Here is a 14,782-nt window from a genome sequence, read left to right on the forward strand (position 1 = left end):
TATAATAATACTCTAATAAAAATATACTTCAGTTTCTCAAATCTTAAAGCATAGAATAGATAGTATATATATGGTCTCATAATTTACTTTTCTCAAAACATTTCTTTTTTTTATTGAAGTATAGTTGACACACAATGTTACATTAGTTTCAGGTCTACAACGTAGTGCTTCTACAACTCTATAAATTATGGTGCGCTCACAAGTGTAGCTACCATCTGTCACCATACAAGGCAATTACAGTACCATTGGCTATATTCCTTCCCTATGCTGTACCTTTTATCCCCATGACTTATTCATTCCATAATTGAAAGCCTGTGTTTCCCACTCCCCTTTACCCATTTTGCCCAGACTCCCAACCCCATCCCCTCTGGCAACCATCGGTTCTATTTATAGGTCTGTTAATGTGTTGGTTGGTTGATCGGTTGGTTATTCATTTACTTTGCTTTTAAGATTCCACATATAATTGAAATCATATGGTATTTGTCTTTAACTTATTTCACTTAGCATATTTTCTAAGTCCATCTATGTTATTGCAAATGGCAAGATCTCATTCTTTTTTATGGCTGAGTAATATTTCATTGTATATAAATATACCACATCTTTATCCATTCATTTTTTGATAGACACTTGGGCTGCTTCCATATCATGGTTATTGTAAATAAAGCTGCAATAAACATAGGGGTGCATATATTTTTTTGAAATAATTTTTGTTCTCCTTAGGTAAATATCCAGTAGCTGAATTACTGGGTCTTATGGTATTCTTATTTCTAATATTTTGAGGAATCTCCATACTGTTTCCCACAGTGGCTGTACTAATTTATCCCACCAACTATGCACAGGAGTTCCTTTTTCTGCACATTCTCACCACTCTTGTTACTTCTTGCCTTGTTGATACTAGCCATTCTGACAGGTGTAAGGTGATGTCTCATTGTGGTTTTGATTTGCATTTCCCTGATGAAGAGTGAGATTGAGTATCTTTTCATCTTTTCAAGATGTCTCTTGGCCATCTGTATGTCTTCTTCAGAAAAAGGTGTGTTTAGATCCTCTACCAATTTTTAAAATCAGATTACTTTTTGCTGTTGTTGAGTTATATAAGATATTTATATGTTTTTAACTCCTTATTGGATATATCATTTGTAAATATCTGCTCCCATTCAGTTGGTTGCCTTTCCATTTTATTGGTAGTTTCCTTTGCTATGCAAAAGCTCTTCATTTAGATGCAGCCCCAATAGTTTATTTTTGCTTTTGTTTCTCTTCCCCTATGCCCAGAGACATATCTGGAAAAATGTTTCTAAGGCCTAATGCCTGTGTTTTCTTCTAAGAGTTTTATGGTTTGGGGTCTCACGTTTAGGTTTTTTATTCATTTTGAATTTGTTTTTGTGAGTCGTATAAGAAAGTGGTTCCCATTAATTCTTTTACATGTAGCTGTCTGGTTTTCCTAGCACCATTTATTGAACTGATTGCCTTTTCCAATTATATATCTTGCCTCCTTTGTCCTAGATTTATTGGCTGGATGTGCATGAGTTTATTTCTGGGCTCTCTGTTCTTTTGATCTGTGTGTCTGTGTTTTGCCTGTACCATACTGTTTTGATTATTACAGCTTTGTAGTATATCTTGAAATCTGGGATTGTGATACCTCCAGCTTTTTTATTCTTACTTAAGATTGCTTTGGCTATTTGGGGTGTTTTGGGGTCTCATACAAATTTTAGGATATTTGTTCTAGTTCTGTGAAAAATGTTCTTGGTATTTTGATAGGGATAGTTTAAATCTATAGATTACTTTGCGTAGTATGGACATTCTAACAATATTCTTTCCATAAGCCTGGAATTCTTTCCATTTCTTTGTGTCATCTTCAATTTCTTTCATTAATTGTTTTGTAGTCTTCAGAGTACAGGTTTTTCACCTCCTTGGTTAAATTTATTCCTAAGTATTTTATTCTTTTTGGTGTGACTGTAAATGGATTGTTTCTTAATTTCTCTCTGTGCTGCTTCATTGTTAGTGTATAGAAATACAACAGATTTCTGTGTATTAATTTTGTATCCTGCAACTTGACTGAATTCATTTATAAGTTCTAATAGTTTTTTGGTGGACTCCTTAGGGTTTTCTATGTATAGTATCATGTCATCTGCAAATTATGACAGTTTTACTTCTTCCTTATGAGTTTTAATGCCTTTTATTCCTTTTTCTTACCTGATTACTACAGCTAGGATGTCCAGTACCATGTTGAATAAAAGTGGTGAGAGTAGACATCTTGTCTTGTTTCTGATCGTACAGGAAAAGCTCTCAGTTTTTCCCCATTGAGTATGATGTTAGCTCTGGGTTTTTCATATATGGCCTTTATAATATTGCAGTATGTTCTCTAACCCCACTTTGTTGAAAGTTTTAATCATAAACAGATGTATTTTTCACATGCTTTTTCTGCATTTTTGAGATGATCGTATGGCTTTTATCCTTCCTCTTGTTAATGGGATATATCTCATTGGTTGATTTGCTAATATTGAACATACTTGTGTCCCTGTAATAAATCCCAACTTGACTGTGGTGAATAATTTTTTCATTGTATTGTTGAATTCAGTTTGCTAATATTTTGTTGAGGATTTTTGCATCTATGTTCATCAAAGATATTGGCCTGTAGTTCTTTTTTATTGTAATGTCCTTATCAGGTTTTGGTATCAGGGTGATCCTAGCCTCACAGAATGAATTTGGAAGTTTTTTTTCTTCTTATATTTTCTGGAAAAATTTTGGAAGAATAGGCATTAATGCTTACTTAAATATTTGGTAGACTTCACCCATGAAGCCATCTGGTTCTATACTTTTGTTTGGAAGTTTTTTGATTACTGATTAAATTTCATTACTAGAGATTGGTGTGTTCAGATTTTCTATTTCTTCCTGATTCAGTTTGGAAAATTGTTATGTTTCTTGAAATTTATTTCTTCTAGGTTGTCTAATTTGTTGACATATAATTATTTGTATTCTTTTGTAATTCTTTGTATTTCTGTGGTGTTCATTGTTATTTCTCCTCCTTGATTTCTGAATTTATTTGAGTCATCTGTCTTTTCTTCTTGATGAGTCTGCCCAAAGATTTATTAATTTTGTTTATTTTTTCAAAGAAGCAACTCTTGGTTTCACTGAATTTTTTTGTTTTTTTGTTTTTTTTTTAGTCTCTTTATTTCCACTCTAATCTTTATTATTTCCTTCCTTCTACTTGTTTTGGGTTTTGTTTGTTCTTTTTGTAGCTCTTTTAGATGTAAGATTAGGTTGTGTATTTGAGGTTTTTCTGGTTTCTTGAGATAGGCCTTTATGGCTATGAACTTCCCTTTTTGAACTGCTTTTGCTTTGTCCAAAGATTTTTGGATCATTGTGCTTTCATTTTCATTTCTGTTTCTGTAAATTTCATTTCTTTGATTTCTTCATTGATCCCTTGGTTGTTTAGTAGCATGTTGGTTAGCCTCCAAGTGTCTGTGGTTTTTCCAATTTTTTTTCTTATAATTGATTTCTAGTTTCGTGCTGTTGTGGTTGGAAAAGATACTTGATATAATTTCAGTCTTCCTAAATTTATTGATACTTGTTTTGTGGCCTAACATGTGATCTGTCTTGGAGAATGTTCCTTGTGCAGTTGAAAAGAATATGTATTCTGCTGTTTGTGGATGGAATGTTCTGTGTATATCTGTTAGGTCTAGTGTATCATTCAAAGCCAGTGTTCCTTTGCTCATTTTCTGTCTGGGTGATCTATCCATTGATTTTAAGAGGGGTATTAAAGTTCCCTACTGTAATTGTATTACTGTCAGTTTCTCCCTTTATAACTGTTAATATTTGCTTTATATATACAGGTGCCCCACTATTGGGTACATAGATATTTATATTTGTTATATCCTCTTGTTGGATTAATTTCTATATCATCATGTAGTGCAGTTCCTTGTCTCTTGTTATAGTCTATGTTTTAAAGTCCATTTTGTCTGATATAGGTATTGCTGTCTTGGTGTTTTAAATTTTTTTGCACTTCCATTTGCATGGAGTAAGTTTTTCCATCCATTCACTTTCAGTCCGTATTTGTTTTCAGGCCTAAAATGAGTCTCTTGTAGGCAGCATAAGATTGGTCTTTTTTTTTTTTTTAAGATTTTATTTATTTATTTGACAGAGATAGAGACAGCCAGCGAGAGAGGGAACACAAGCAGGAGGAGTGGGAGAGGAAGAAGCAGGCTCATAGCGGAGGAGCCCGATGTGGGGCTCGATCCCATAACGCCGGGATCACACCCTGAGCCGAAGGCAGACACTTAACCGCTGTGCCACCCAGGCGCCCCTGGTTTTTTTTTTTTTTAAGCCATTCTGTCACTTTATGTATTTTGATTGGAGTGTTTAGTCCATTTACATTTAAAGTAATTATTAATATGTATGGAGTTATTGCCATCTTATTATTTGTCTTATGGTTATTTTTGTAGTTCTCTGTTTCTTTTTTCTTCCCTTGCTCTCTTCCCTGTGCTTTGATGGCTTTCTTTTGTGGTATACTTGGATTCTTTTCTCTAATTTTTGTGTATCTATTACAGGTTTTTGATTTATGGTTACTGTTGAGTTTATATATAGCATCTTAAGTGTGTAGCAGTCTACATTAAGTTTATGGTCACTTAAGTTTGAACACATTCTAACAGCACTAATTTTTACTCCCCCCCCATTTTTATGCATATGATATCATATTTTATATCTTTTTATTTTGTGTATCCTTTTGATATACAAAATTTTTTATAGATATTATTTTTTATAGATATGATTAGGGGATTTTTTTGGCAAGAGACTGAGCATGAGTGGGAAGGAAGGACATAGGGAGAAGCAGACTCCCCTCTGAGCAGGGAGCCAGACTCAGGACTCCATCCCAGGATCCTGGGATCATGACCTGAGCTGAAGGCAGATGCTTAACCAGCTGAGCCACCCAGGCACCCCTAAGTATGATTAGTGTTACTACTTTTGTGATTTAACCTTTATACTGGCTTTATAAGTGGTTATTACCTTTAATTTATATTTGCTTTTACCTGTGAATTTTTTCCCTTTCATAATTTTGTTCTAATTATAGCCTTTTCTTTTCACTTAAAGAATTCTCTTTAACCTTTCTTATAAATCTGGTTTAGTGGTGATGAACTCCTTCAACTTTTATATATCTGAGAAACACTTTATCTCTCCTCTGTCATTATTTTTTGCCATTTTGCTTTTTTTTTTTTTTTTTAAGTAGGCTTCATGCCCAGTGTGGGACTTGAACTAAAGACCCTGAGATTCAGAGTCATATGCTCTACTGACTGAACCAGCCAGGCACCCTGCCATTTTACTTTATATGTTTTGGTGCGGACCTCCTTGGGTTTATCTTTTTAAGGCTCTTTCTGCTTCTAGACCTGGATGTCTGTTTCCTTCCCCAGATTAGGGAAGTCTTCAGTTATCCTTTCTTTAAATAATTTTTCTGCCCGTTTCTCTTTTTCTTTTCTTTCCGGGATCCCTGTAATGTGAATGTTATTACACTTGATGTCACTGTGTTCCCTTAACTTAGTTTTATTTATTTATTTATTCTTTTTTCTTTTTGCTGTTCAGCTTGGTTGATTTCCATTATCTTGTCTTCCAGATTGCTGATCCATTCTTTGGCATCCTTTAATCTGCTATTGATTCCCTCTAGTGTGTGTGTGTGTGTGTGTGTGTACATATATATATGTATGTATGTTATTGGATTCTTCAGCTCTGACTGGTTATTTTCTGTATTTTCTGTCTTTTTGTTAAAGTTCTCACTGAGTTCCTCTACTCTTCTCTCAAGTTTACTGAGTATGTTTGTGAATATTATTTGGAATTCTTTATCAGGTATATTGCTTATCTCCATTTCATTTAGCTCTTTTACTGTGATTTTTACTTGTTATTTCATATGGGACATGTTCCTCTGTCTTTTCATTTTGTCTAACTCTCTGTGTTTGTTTCTGTGTATTAGCTTGAGCAGTTATGTCTACTGGTCTTGAAAGTAGTGGCCTTTTGTAGAAGAGGTCCTGTGCTGCCTTATGGCACAGTCCCCTCTGGTTACCAGAACCAGGTTCTCTAGGAGTGTCCCCTGTGTGAGCTGCTTGCACCCTCCTATTGTAGCTGGGCTGTGATTGCCTTCAGCCAGCTGGCTGCAATGACTTGCTTTGCCTGCTGCGGATGCACTAGTCAGGGTTTGGCCCCCATGTTGTTGAGGGGCCTGCGTGCAGCAGCCACTGGGTTGTTGGTGGATGGGGCCAGCAGTCAGCCTCACTCTCTGCTGTTAGCCTCTCCTGCCACAGCCGTAGGCACACGAAAGGGCAGTGTTTGCTCCCTGTGTGGCCAGCTAAGAGGCCAGGCTGCAAGAACTGTGGGCACACTTGTGTGGGGGTTATTTTTCCACAACCCCAGGGCAGGAGTCACTTTGGAGTGGTGCTGGTCCAGCTGGGGCAGACTTAGGGTGTGATGGGGCAGGAGCCACTTTGGAGGGACACTTGCCTCTAGATTGGATGAGGTGGGTCTGCAGGGGAACACCAGGACAGGACATGTGGTTCTAGCAAGGTAGATGGAGAATGTTAGCACTGGCTCCTGCAAGCATCTGGCTATCTGGGCTGGGAGAGTGGAAAACAAATGCTGCCTGCTAGCACTTTTGTTCCCTGAGAAATTTCCTGTAGATTCTTGCCCTCTCCCCACACATGTTCTAAGATTGGTCAATAAATCTCATTTACATATACCCTAGACACTTTTCAAACTGCTGCTTTTGTTCTATTTCTCAGCCTAGTTATTTAATATGCTGGTTCTTTATGTGCAGGAACTCAGGTTCCTGTCATCCCCAGCTCTCCCAGAAGTAAGTCTCCTGAATTTTTAAAGGTCACGGAGTTAAACCCTGCAGATAATTAAAGCTCTTGGAACTGCCCGTTTTCAAAGTGGGCCCATTTTCAGTGCATGTCCTCTGCCAGGGATGCCTGGTGTGGAGTCTGATCCTCTTGCTTCTCTGTGATTGTGATATACTCCTGTTTGTGGTTTGTCCCACCAAGAATTTGGTTCTGAGCAAAGTCTTTGCCCCCTACCATTTTTGATGCGGCCTTCTCTTTATGATTAGGTATGGAGGATCTGTTCTGCCCATCTTCAGGTAGTTTTCAAAGTTACTCACATAGATGTTGCTGTTATCTCTGTGTGTCCTTGGGTTGAGGTGAGTTCAAGATCTTCCTACTCTGCCGTCTCTCCAAAACAAGTAGTAATTCTATTTTTAATTTTTTGGAAGAATTGTCATACTGTTTTCCACAGCAGCTGTACCAGCATTGCACAAAGGTTCCAATTTTTCCATATCCTCCGTATCTTTGTTTTCTGGGTTTTTGGTGTAGCCATCCTAATGGGTTGGCATTAGTTCTTTTAATGTTTGGTGGAATTCACCATTGAAATCATTGGGTCTAGGACTTTCTTTGTTGGGATATTTTTGGTTAAAGATTCGTTCTCTTTACTCATTATAGATCTATGCACATCTTCTAATTCTTTATGATTCAGTCTTGGTAGGGTCTGTGTTTTTAAGAATTTGTCCATTTCATCTAGGTTATCAAATTTGCTGGGGTACAGCTGTTCATAGTACTTTCTTGTAATTCTTTTTATTTCTGTAAAATTGGTAGTAATGTCCTTTCATTTCTGATTTCAGTATCTGAGTTTCTTTTTTTCTTATTAGTCCATCTAGCTAAAGGTTTATTAATTTTGTTGATTTTATGCAAGGAACTAACTTTTGGTTTCATTGATTTTTCCCTATAGGTTTTCTTTTTCTCTAATTTATGCTTTAGTCTTTATTATTTTCTTCCTTTTGCTATATTGAGTCAGTTTCTTCTTTCTAGATATATCTGTTTCTGAGAAATAAAGACAGGCTGTTGATTTGAGATTTTTCTTTTTTTTTTAAGATTTTATTTATTAGAGAGAGAGAGAGCATGAGTTGGGGGAAGGGCAGGAGAAGCAGACTTCCCACTGAGCAGAGAGTCCAACGATGGGCTCCATCCCAGGACCTTGAGATCATGAGCTGAGACTAAGGCAGATGCTTAACCAACTGAGCCACCCAGGCACCCTGAGATTTTTCTTGTTTTTTAAATATAGCTATAAATTTCCCCCTTATCACCACTTTTGCTGCATCCCATTCGTTCGTTTTTGTATGTTGTATTTTCATTTCCATTAATCTCTAAGTATTTTCTAATTTCCCTTGTGATTTTTTTTTATCCATTGATTGTTTAAAAGTGTGTGGTTTAATTTTTCACAAATATGTGATTTTCCAGTTTTATGTTATTGACTTCTAGCTTCATCCTAATGTGATTGTAAGATACTTTGTATGATAGCTATCTTTTTTTTTTAAGATTTTATTTATTTATTTGAGAGAGAGAGTCAGAGATAGAAAGAGAGATAACAAGTGGGGAGGAGAGGGAGAAGCAGGCTCCTCGCTGAGCAGGAAGCCCCGACAGGGGGCTCAATCCCAGGACCCTGGGATCATGACCTGAGCCAAAGACAGATGCTTAACCAACTGAGCCACCCAGGCACCCTGATAACTATCTTTTAAAATGTATTGAGACTTAATCTGTGGCCTAATATATGTTCTATCCTCTAAAATGTAAAATGCACTTAAGAATAATGTATATGCTGGGGGCGCCTGGGTGGCGCAGTCGTTAAGTGTCTGCCTTCAGCTCAGGGCGTGATCCCAGCGTTCTGGGATCGAGCCCCATCGGGCTCCTCCGCTAGGAGCCTGCTTCTTCCTCTCCCACTCCTCCTGCTTGTGTTCCCTCTCTCGCTGGCTGTCTCTGTCAAATAAATAAATAAATAAACAAATAAATAAATAAAAAAAAGAATAATGTATATGGGTGTTATTGTTAAGTATTCTGTATATGTCTTTAGGTATAGTTTCTTGTGTTATCTGTTTCCTTACTTTTCTTTAATCTGGTTGTTCTATCCGTTATTGATAGTAGGGTATTGAAGTGTCCAACTATCATTGTACATCTGTCTGTTTCTCCCTTCAATTCCATCAGGTTTTGCTCTACACATTTTCTTGGTCTGTCATTAGGTGCATAAATGTTTATAATTGTTATGTTTTCTTGCCATATTGAACCTTTTTAATATATAGTGGGGGTTTTTTTGCCTCTGGTTACCTTTTTTGGTATAAAGCCTATTTTGTCTGATATCAGTATAGCCACCTCTGCTGATTTGGGTTACTATTTGCACAGAATATCTTATTTCCATTCTTCATTTGTAATCTGTGTCTATGGATCTAAAATGAGTTTCTTTAAGAGAACATGTAGTTGAGTCATATGTTTTTATTTATTTTGCCAATGTCTGTTGTAGAGTTCAATCCATTTACATTTAAAATAACTACTGAGAAGGAGGAACTTACGTCATTTTGTTACTTTTGTCATTTCTGTAAATATTTGTTATTTTGTTTCTGTCATCTCTTACTGTTATTTCTGTGTGCCTTTGTAACTTTTGTGTCACTTACTTCCTGTAATATTATTTTATGGATGTGTGTGTTTAGTTGATTTTTTTGTAGTAAAATATTTAAATCCTTTCCTTATTTTTTTTTTTGGTATATATTCTATACCTATTTTCTTTGTGGTTACCATGGGAAGTACATTTAACATCCTAAAGTTATAACACTGATTTGAATTTATACCAGCTTAATTTCAATAACATACAAAAACTCTGCTCCTTTATAGCTTCATTCTTACCTCTTCTGGTTGTTGATAGCAGAAAATTACATCTTTATATATGGTGTGCTCCAAAACATAAGCTAGTAATTCTTTTAAATGCATTAGTCTCTTAAATTACATAGGAAACTATATGTAGAGTTACAAACCAAAAGTACAGGGATACTATCTTTTAGACCAATTGTTTTTTCTTTAGATGTATTAGTCTCTAAAATTATGTAGAAAACAAACAGTACAGTTACAAACCATTGTTACAATAATACTTGGTTTTATATTTGCCCAGATATTTAGTTTTATTGAGATCTTTCTCCATACAGCTTTGAATTACTGTCTAGTACCCCATCCTCTCACCTTGCAGGACCCCTTGAGCTTTTCTTGCAGGGCAGGTCTAGTGGCCACAAACTCCCTCAGTTTATCTGGGAATGCCTTAATTTCCCCCCTCACTTTTCAAGGGCAGTTTTTTGTTTTGTTTTGTTTTTTGTGATAGGAGTCTGATTTATAGGTTTTTTTTTCTTTTAATACTTGGAATATATGGGCCCATTGCTTTCTGACCTTCAAAGTTTCTGATGAGAAATCTGGGGATAACTTCATTTGAGGATTCCTTGTCTGTGACAAGTTGCTTTTGTCTTGGTGCTTTCAAGATTCTTTCTTTGTCTTTGTCTTTTGAAAGTTTGGTTAGAGTGTGTCTCATTGTGGGTCTTTTTGAGTTTGTCTTACTTGGAGTCCTTTAAATATTATAAATACTAGTCCTTTGTTGGAACTGTGGTTTGCAAATATTTTGTCCCAGTCTATGCCTAGTCTGTAGGATTCTCTCAACAGGGTCTTCCACAGAGCAAAAGTTTTTTAATTTTGATGAGGCCTAGCATATCAGTTTCCCCTTTTATGGATCATGTTTTTAGTTCAAGGCTAAGAGCTCTTTGTCTAACCCTCAGATATCAAATATTTTCTTTTAAAGTTTTTCCCCTGAAATGAGTTTTATATATTTTATGTAGTTTTATATATTTAAGTCTGTAATCTGTCTTGAATTAATTTTTATATAAAGTGTATGGTATATCTCAAGTTTCGTGGTTTGTTTGTTTGTTTGTTTTTTTGCCTATGCCTATCCAATTGCTCTGCTACCATTTGTTGGAGAAACTGTCCTTATTCCGTTGAATTCCTTCTACACCTTTGTAAAAAAAATCATTTGGGCATATTTGTGTGGGTTTGTTTCTGGGTTTGAAATTATGTTCCATTGATCTGTCTGCTTATCCCTTCTCTAATACTACACCATCTTGATTACTGTAGCTATATAATAAGCGTTAGAATGGGTAGAGTGACTCCCTCCCACTTTATTCTCCTTTTTTAAGATTGTTTTATTTTGGGGTTGTGTCTTTCCATATTATTTTATTTTATTTTATTTTTAAAGATTTCATTTGTTTATTTGAGAGAGAGAGCACAAGTGAAAGAGAGCCAGATGCGGGACTCAATCCCAGGACCCTGGGATCATGACCTGAGCTGAAGGCAGACACTTAATCGACTGAGCCACTCACCCAGACACCCCTCCATATAATTCTAGAATCAGTTGACCTAGTTGTACAAAATACCTTGGGATTTTGATAGGAATTGCATTAAGCCTGCAGGTCAATTTGAGAATTAACATCTTTACAGCATTGAGTCTTCTAGTCTATGAACACGTATGTCTGTCTGTTTTTTTAAATATTCTTTGATTACTTTCATCAGCACTTTGTAGTTTTCAGCTTATAGATCCTGTACTTGTTTTGCTGAATTTATACCACAGTATTTTATTTTCTTTGTTAATTGCTAATGATATTGTGTTTCTGATATTTTAGTTTCTATATATTCATCATTAATATATGTAAATGTGATTTTTTGTATTGGTCTTAAAAGTTTAAAAAGTAGCTTTTTTAAAAAAATTATTTGTAGATGATTTGTAGAATTGTCTTAGAGACAATTCTAACTTATTGGATAATTAATTGCAAACACTCATGCAAAGGCAGTATTATTATTTATGGTTTATAGTTTATACGTTGAACCTAAGAATTTGCCAGGTTAGTATATGACAGAGCTGAGATTCAAACCCAAGCTTGTACAGAGCTGTTTACTATCTCAGGTTAAAAAAAGTTTTTTTGAAGGCATTTACATGGTGTATTTTGTAAGAAATTTGATTACTTAAAATGATAACTTGACTAGACTTGCTAGGTATTTCAGTACTTATTTTCTTTTCTCTATGGAGAATATACAGGTATCTGACAGTTTGTGCATTGAGTGTTGGTTTCATTGTCATTTTCATTGTCTCTACTCAATGCTTATATAAAACTTTTTATATTTGAAATTTAAATATTCACCAGATTGGTATGCATTTATTCATTCCTTTATTTACCATTTATGAAGGTAGATATTATGCTAGGTACTGGATATACAGAGATGAATAATACGTAGTCTCTACTTTTAATTTGATTATAGTCAAGTAAAGAAGACTAATAAGAAAGCAGATAAATACAGTAGAGAGTGGTAAGTGCTCTGATGAAAGTATAGTTGCTACACAGTAGTGTGCTGGAGCTGGTTCATGCCAGCACATGGGAGTCAATTATTAAATATTCAGAAACTTTACAAATCTGTTTTACCAGTGGTAGCTTAAAATTGGCTATGGAGGAGTATTTACACCGTGGAAATCGGCAAATGCTACGAATAGCGCTTTCTCTTTTTTTTCTACTTTCTTTATTCCCATCAGGACATCCAGTTTACTAACATACCATGTTGGTACAGGACCAGAAGTATTAAATCCAGTCCTTTACCTCATTGCAGCATGAACCCATTCTGCATTATCATAAGTTGTCACAGGACCGGCTGCTTCTAGTGTTTTAAGCAGCAGCCTGTCACAAACATGGTGGTCGTTACCCTTTTAGATGAGGAAAGTGAGATTAAGTCTAAATTCCCTGTGGGTTCTGTTTTTATTCCAGAGAGTATAAAGCAGCTAACATCAAAATCAACTTATACCTCGTCAATGAACCTTGGCTCTACTCACTGGCCTGGTGCTCCAGGATTCACTCAGTGACCACAGACAATATTCACATCCTGAGTCAGCTAAATCAGCCTTACTTCTTAATGGTGAGCTGGTTATCCAGATTGTTCTTTCAAGTCTGATACAGTAGGAGTCTAAGTCCCTTACCCTACCCCTACATTGTCCACTGTGCAGGCCTCTTGGGAGCTACCTAATAGCAGAGACCTCTGTGATATTGGAGATGAGGCGTTCTCCCTTCTCTCATCCAGATCCTTCTATGCTTTCCAGAGAGAAATTAGTATGTTATAATAACTGCGTTTATTGAATTTTCACAGTGTATTTTTCATGCATTATGTAATTTGATCCTCTGAGTCATTTTTATTATCCCTATGAAGAAACTGAAGTTTGAAGATATTAAGATTCTTAGGCATAGTCACATGCAAGATTCAGAATGAGGTCTGATTCCACAGTTTTGTTACAGTAGTCCCACCTTCCTAGAGGCATGGCAGTGATGACAGTGGCATGGGCTGTGGGGAGAAAACCAAGTATATTTGACTCCAAAGTGAAAACTGTGTGTCCTGAACAAAATGCTTTTGAAAAGGAGAGCCAGTCTCAGAGTCATGAGATTAAGCCGAGTGTCGGGCTCTCAGCTCAGCGTGGAGTCTGATTGAGATTCTCTCTCTCTCCCTCTGCCCCTCCCCCTGCTTGCATTCTGTCTCTCAAAATAAGTAAATAAAATAAAAATTTAAAAAAAAAAAGGAAAGCTAGTGTCCAGCCCACCTAGCTTGATTGCTCCTCCTAGCCCTGATGTGGCTTATTGCCAGAGACTTAGGGACCTGAACATGTGAGTTATAATCACAGCTAAAATCTTATCATTTATTATCTGTAGGAGCAGCCTTGGATAACCAGTTAACTGCTACAGAGCTCTTTTTTTATTTTTTAAGATGTTTTATTTACTGATTTGACAGAGAGAGCACACAAGCAGGGGGAGTGGGAGAGGGAGAAGTAGACTCCCCGCTGGGCAGGGAGCCCAACACAAGGCTCCATCCCAGGACCCCAGAGCCTCAGGCAGACACTTAACCAACTAGGCCACCCAGGCGCCCCTGCTACAGAACTCTTACTCATGTAGAGTAGCTTGACTGAGCCGGACATAATAGTGTACAACAGAAAAGAACTTAATTTCTTTTCGTTGACTGTTTAAACTGCTCTCTGAGCTAGCCTTTCCCTGCTCCTGAATGAAATCTTACTCAGGTTCTGTAACTTTTCTAGTCACTTTTAGATAATTTCAAATTTTCACTTCCATCACCAAAAAGTCTCAATTCAGAATAGAAGTGTCTAGTTGAGAGTACACCCAAACTCCAGGCTGTCTTAAAAGGTAAATCTTTAGGCAGAGAAGCCCAAATAAGAAGCATAAATATTTCAGGCTGCCTTCTCCATACCTCTGGCCTCACTAGCCCATGTTTTGGATCAGGACTGGGAGAAAGGGAATCAGGGTCAGGGCAAATCTCATAGAGCCAGGCCTGCATTGAGGCCCTGTGGTGGCAGTGTAAAATTACTGACACCTTTTTTCTCGCTGGCTTGTGCAGCTTTCTGGAGATGACCCTGAAGAAAACCTTGGATGGCAGGTCCCTTGGCTAGATGAAGCCTTTCTACTTGTCTGACCTCATACAATTTTCCTTCATACATGTACTATATATTTTTCTAACATTTTGTTTTTTCAAACTGATTACAAAGTAAGCCTGTTCATTATATGAAATTCAATCATCACCCCTCCGTAATCCTAAGTCAGTCATATTTCAAAGTTGTCCCTTTGGATATATTAAATGAAGCTTTATTAAATCTTTTTATTTTAATACTTGATACTATTTGAAATAATGATTCAAAATTTTAAAAGTATAAAAGGATATAAAGTTAAAATACTTTATTCTACACCTGGCTGTGGCTTTTTTAAAGGACCCAGTGTCACTTTGTTCAGGAAAGTAGGACCAGTATCCTCAGGGCTTTCCCAAGCAGCTCACATTCTGGAGTTAGAATATGCAGATTTAAATCTTGGCTGTACCACTTAACTGTGTGAAGTTGGAAATGTTAGTTAGCTTGTCCA

At 36.4% G+C, this 14,782-nt stretch overlaps 1 protein-coding gene across 1 annotated transcript in view; it reads left to right on the plus strand.

The window, feature by feature from the left end:
* GDPD4 (glycerophosphodiester phosphodiesterase domain containing 4) overlaps positions 1–14,782 on the plus strand; it is a 95,718-nt gene that overhangs the window by 64,102 nt on the left and 16,834 nt on the right. The window contains exon 13 of the mRNA XM_019809757.2: positions 12,641–12,788. Coding sequence (XP_019665316.2) covers positions 12,641–12,788 — 148 coding nt within the window. The remainder of the gene's footprint in view (positions 1–12,640; positions 12,789–14,782) is intronic.

Source organism: Ailuropoda melanoleuca, chromosome 8 (assembly GCF_002007445.2).
Source record: "Ailuropoda melanoleuca isolate Jingjing chromosome 8, ASM200744v2, whole genome shotgun sequence".
NCBI lineage: Eukaryota > Metazoa > Chordata > Mammalia > Carnivora > Ursidae > Ailuropoda > Ailuropoda melanoleuca.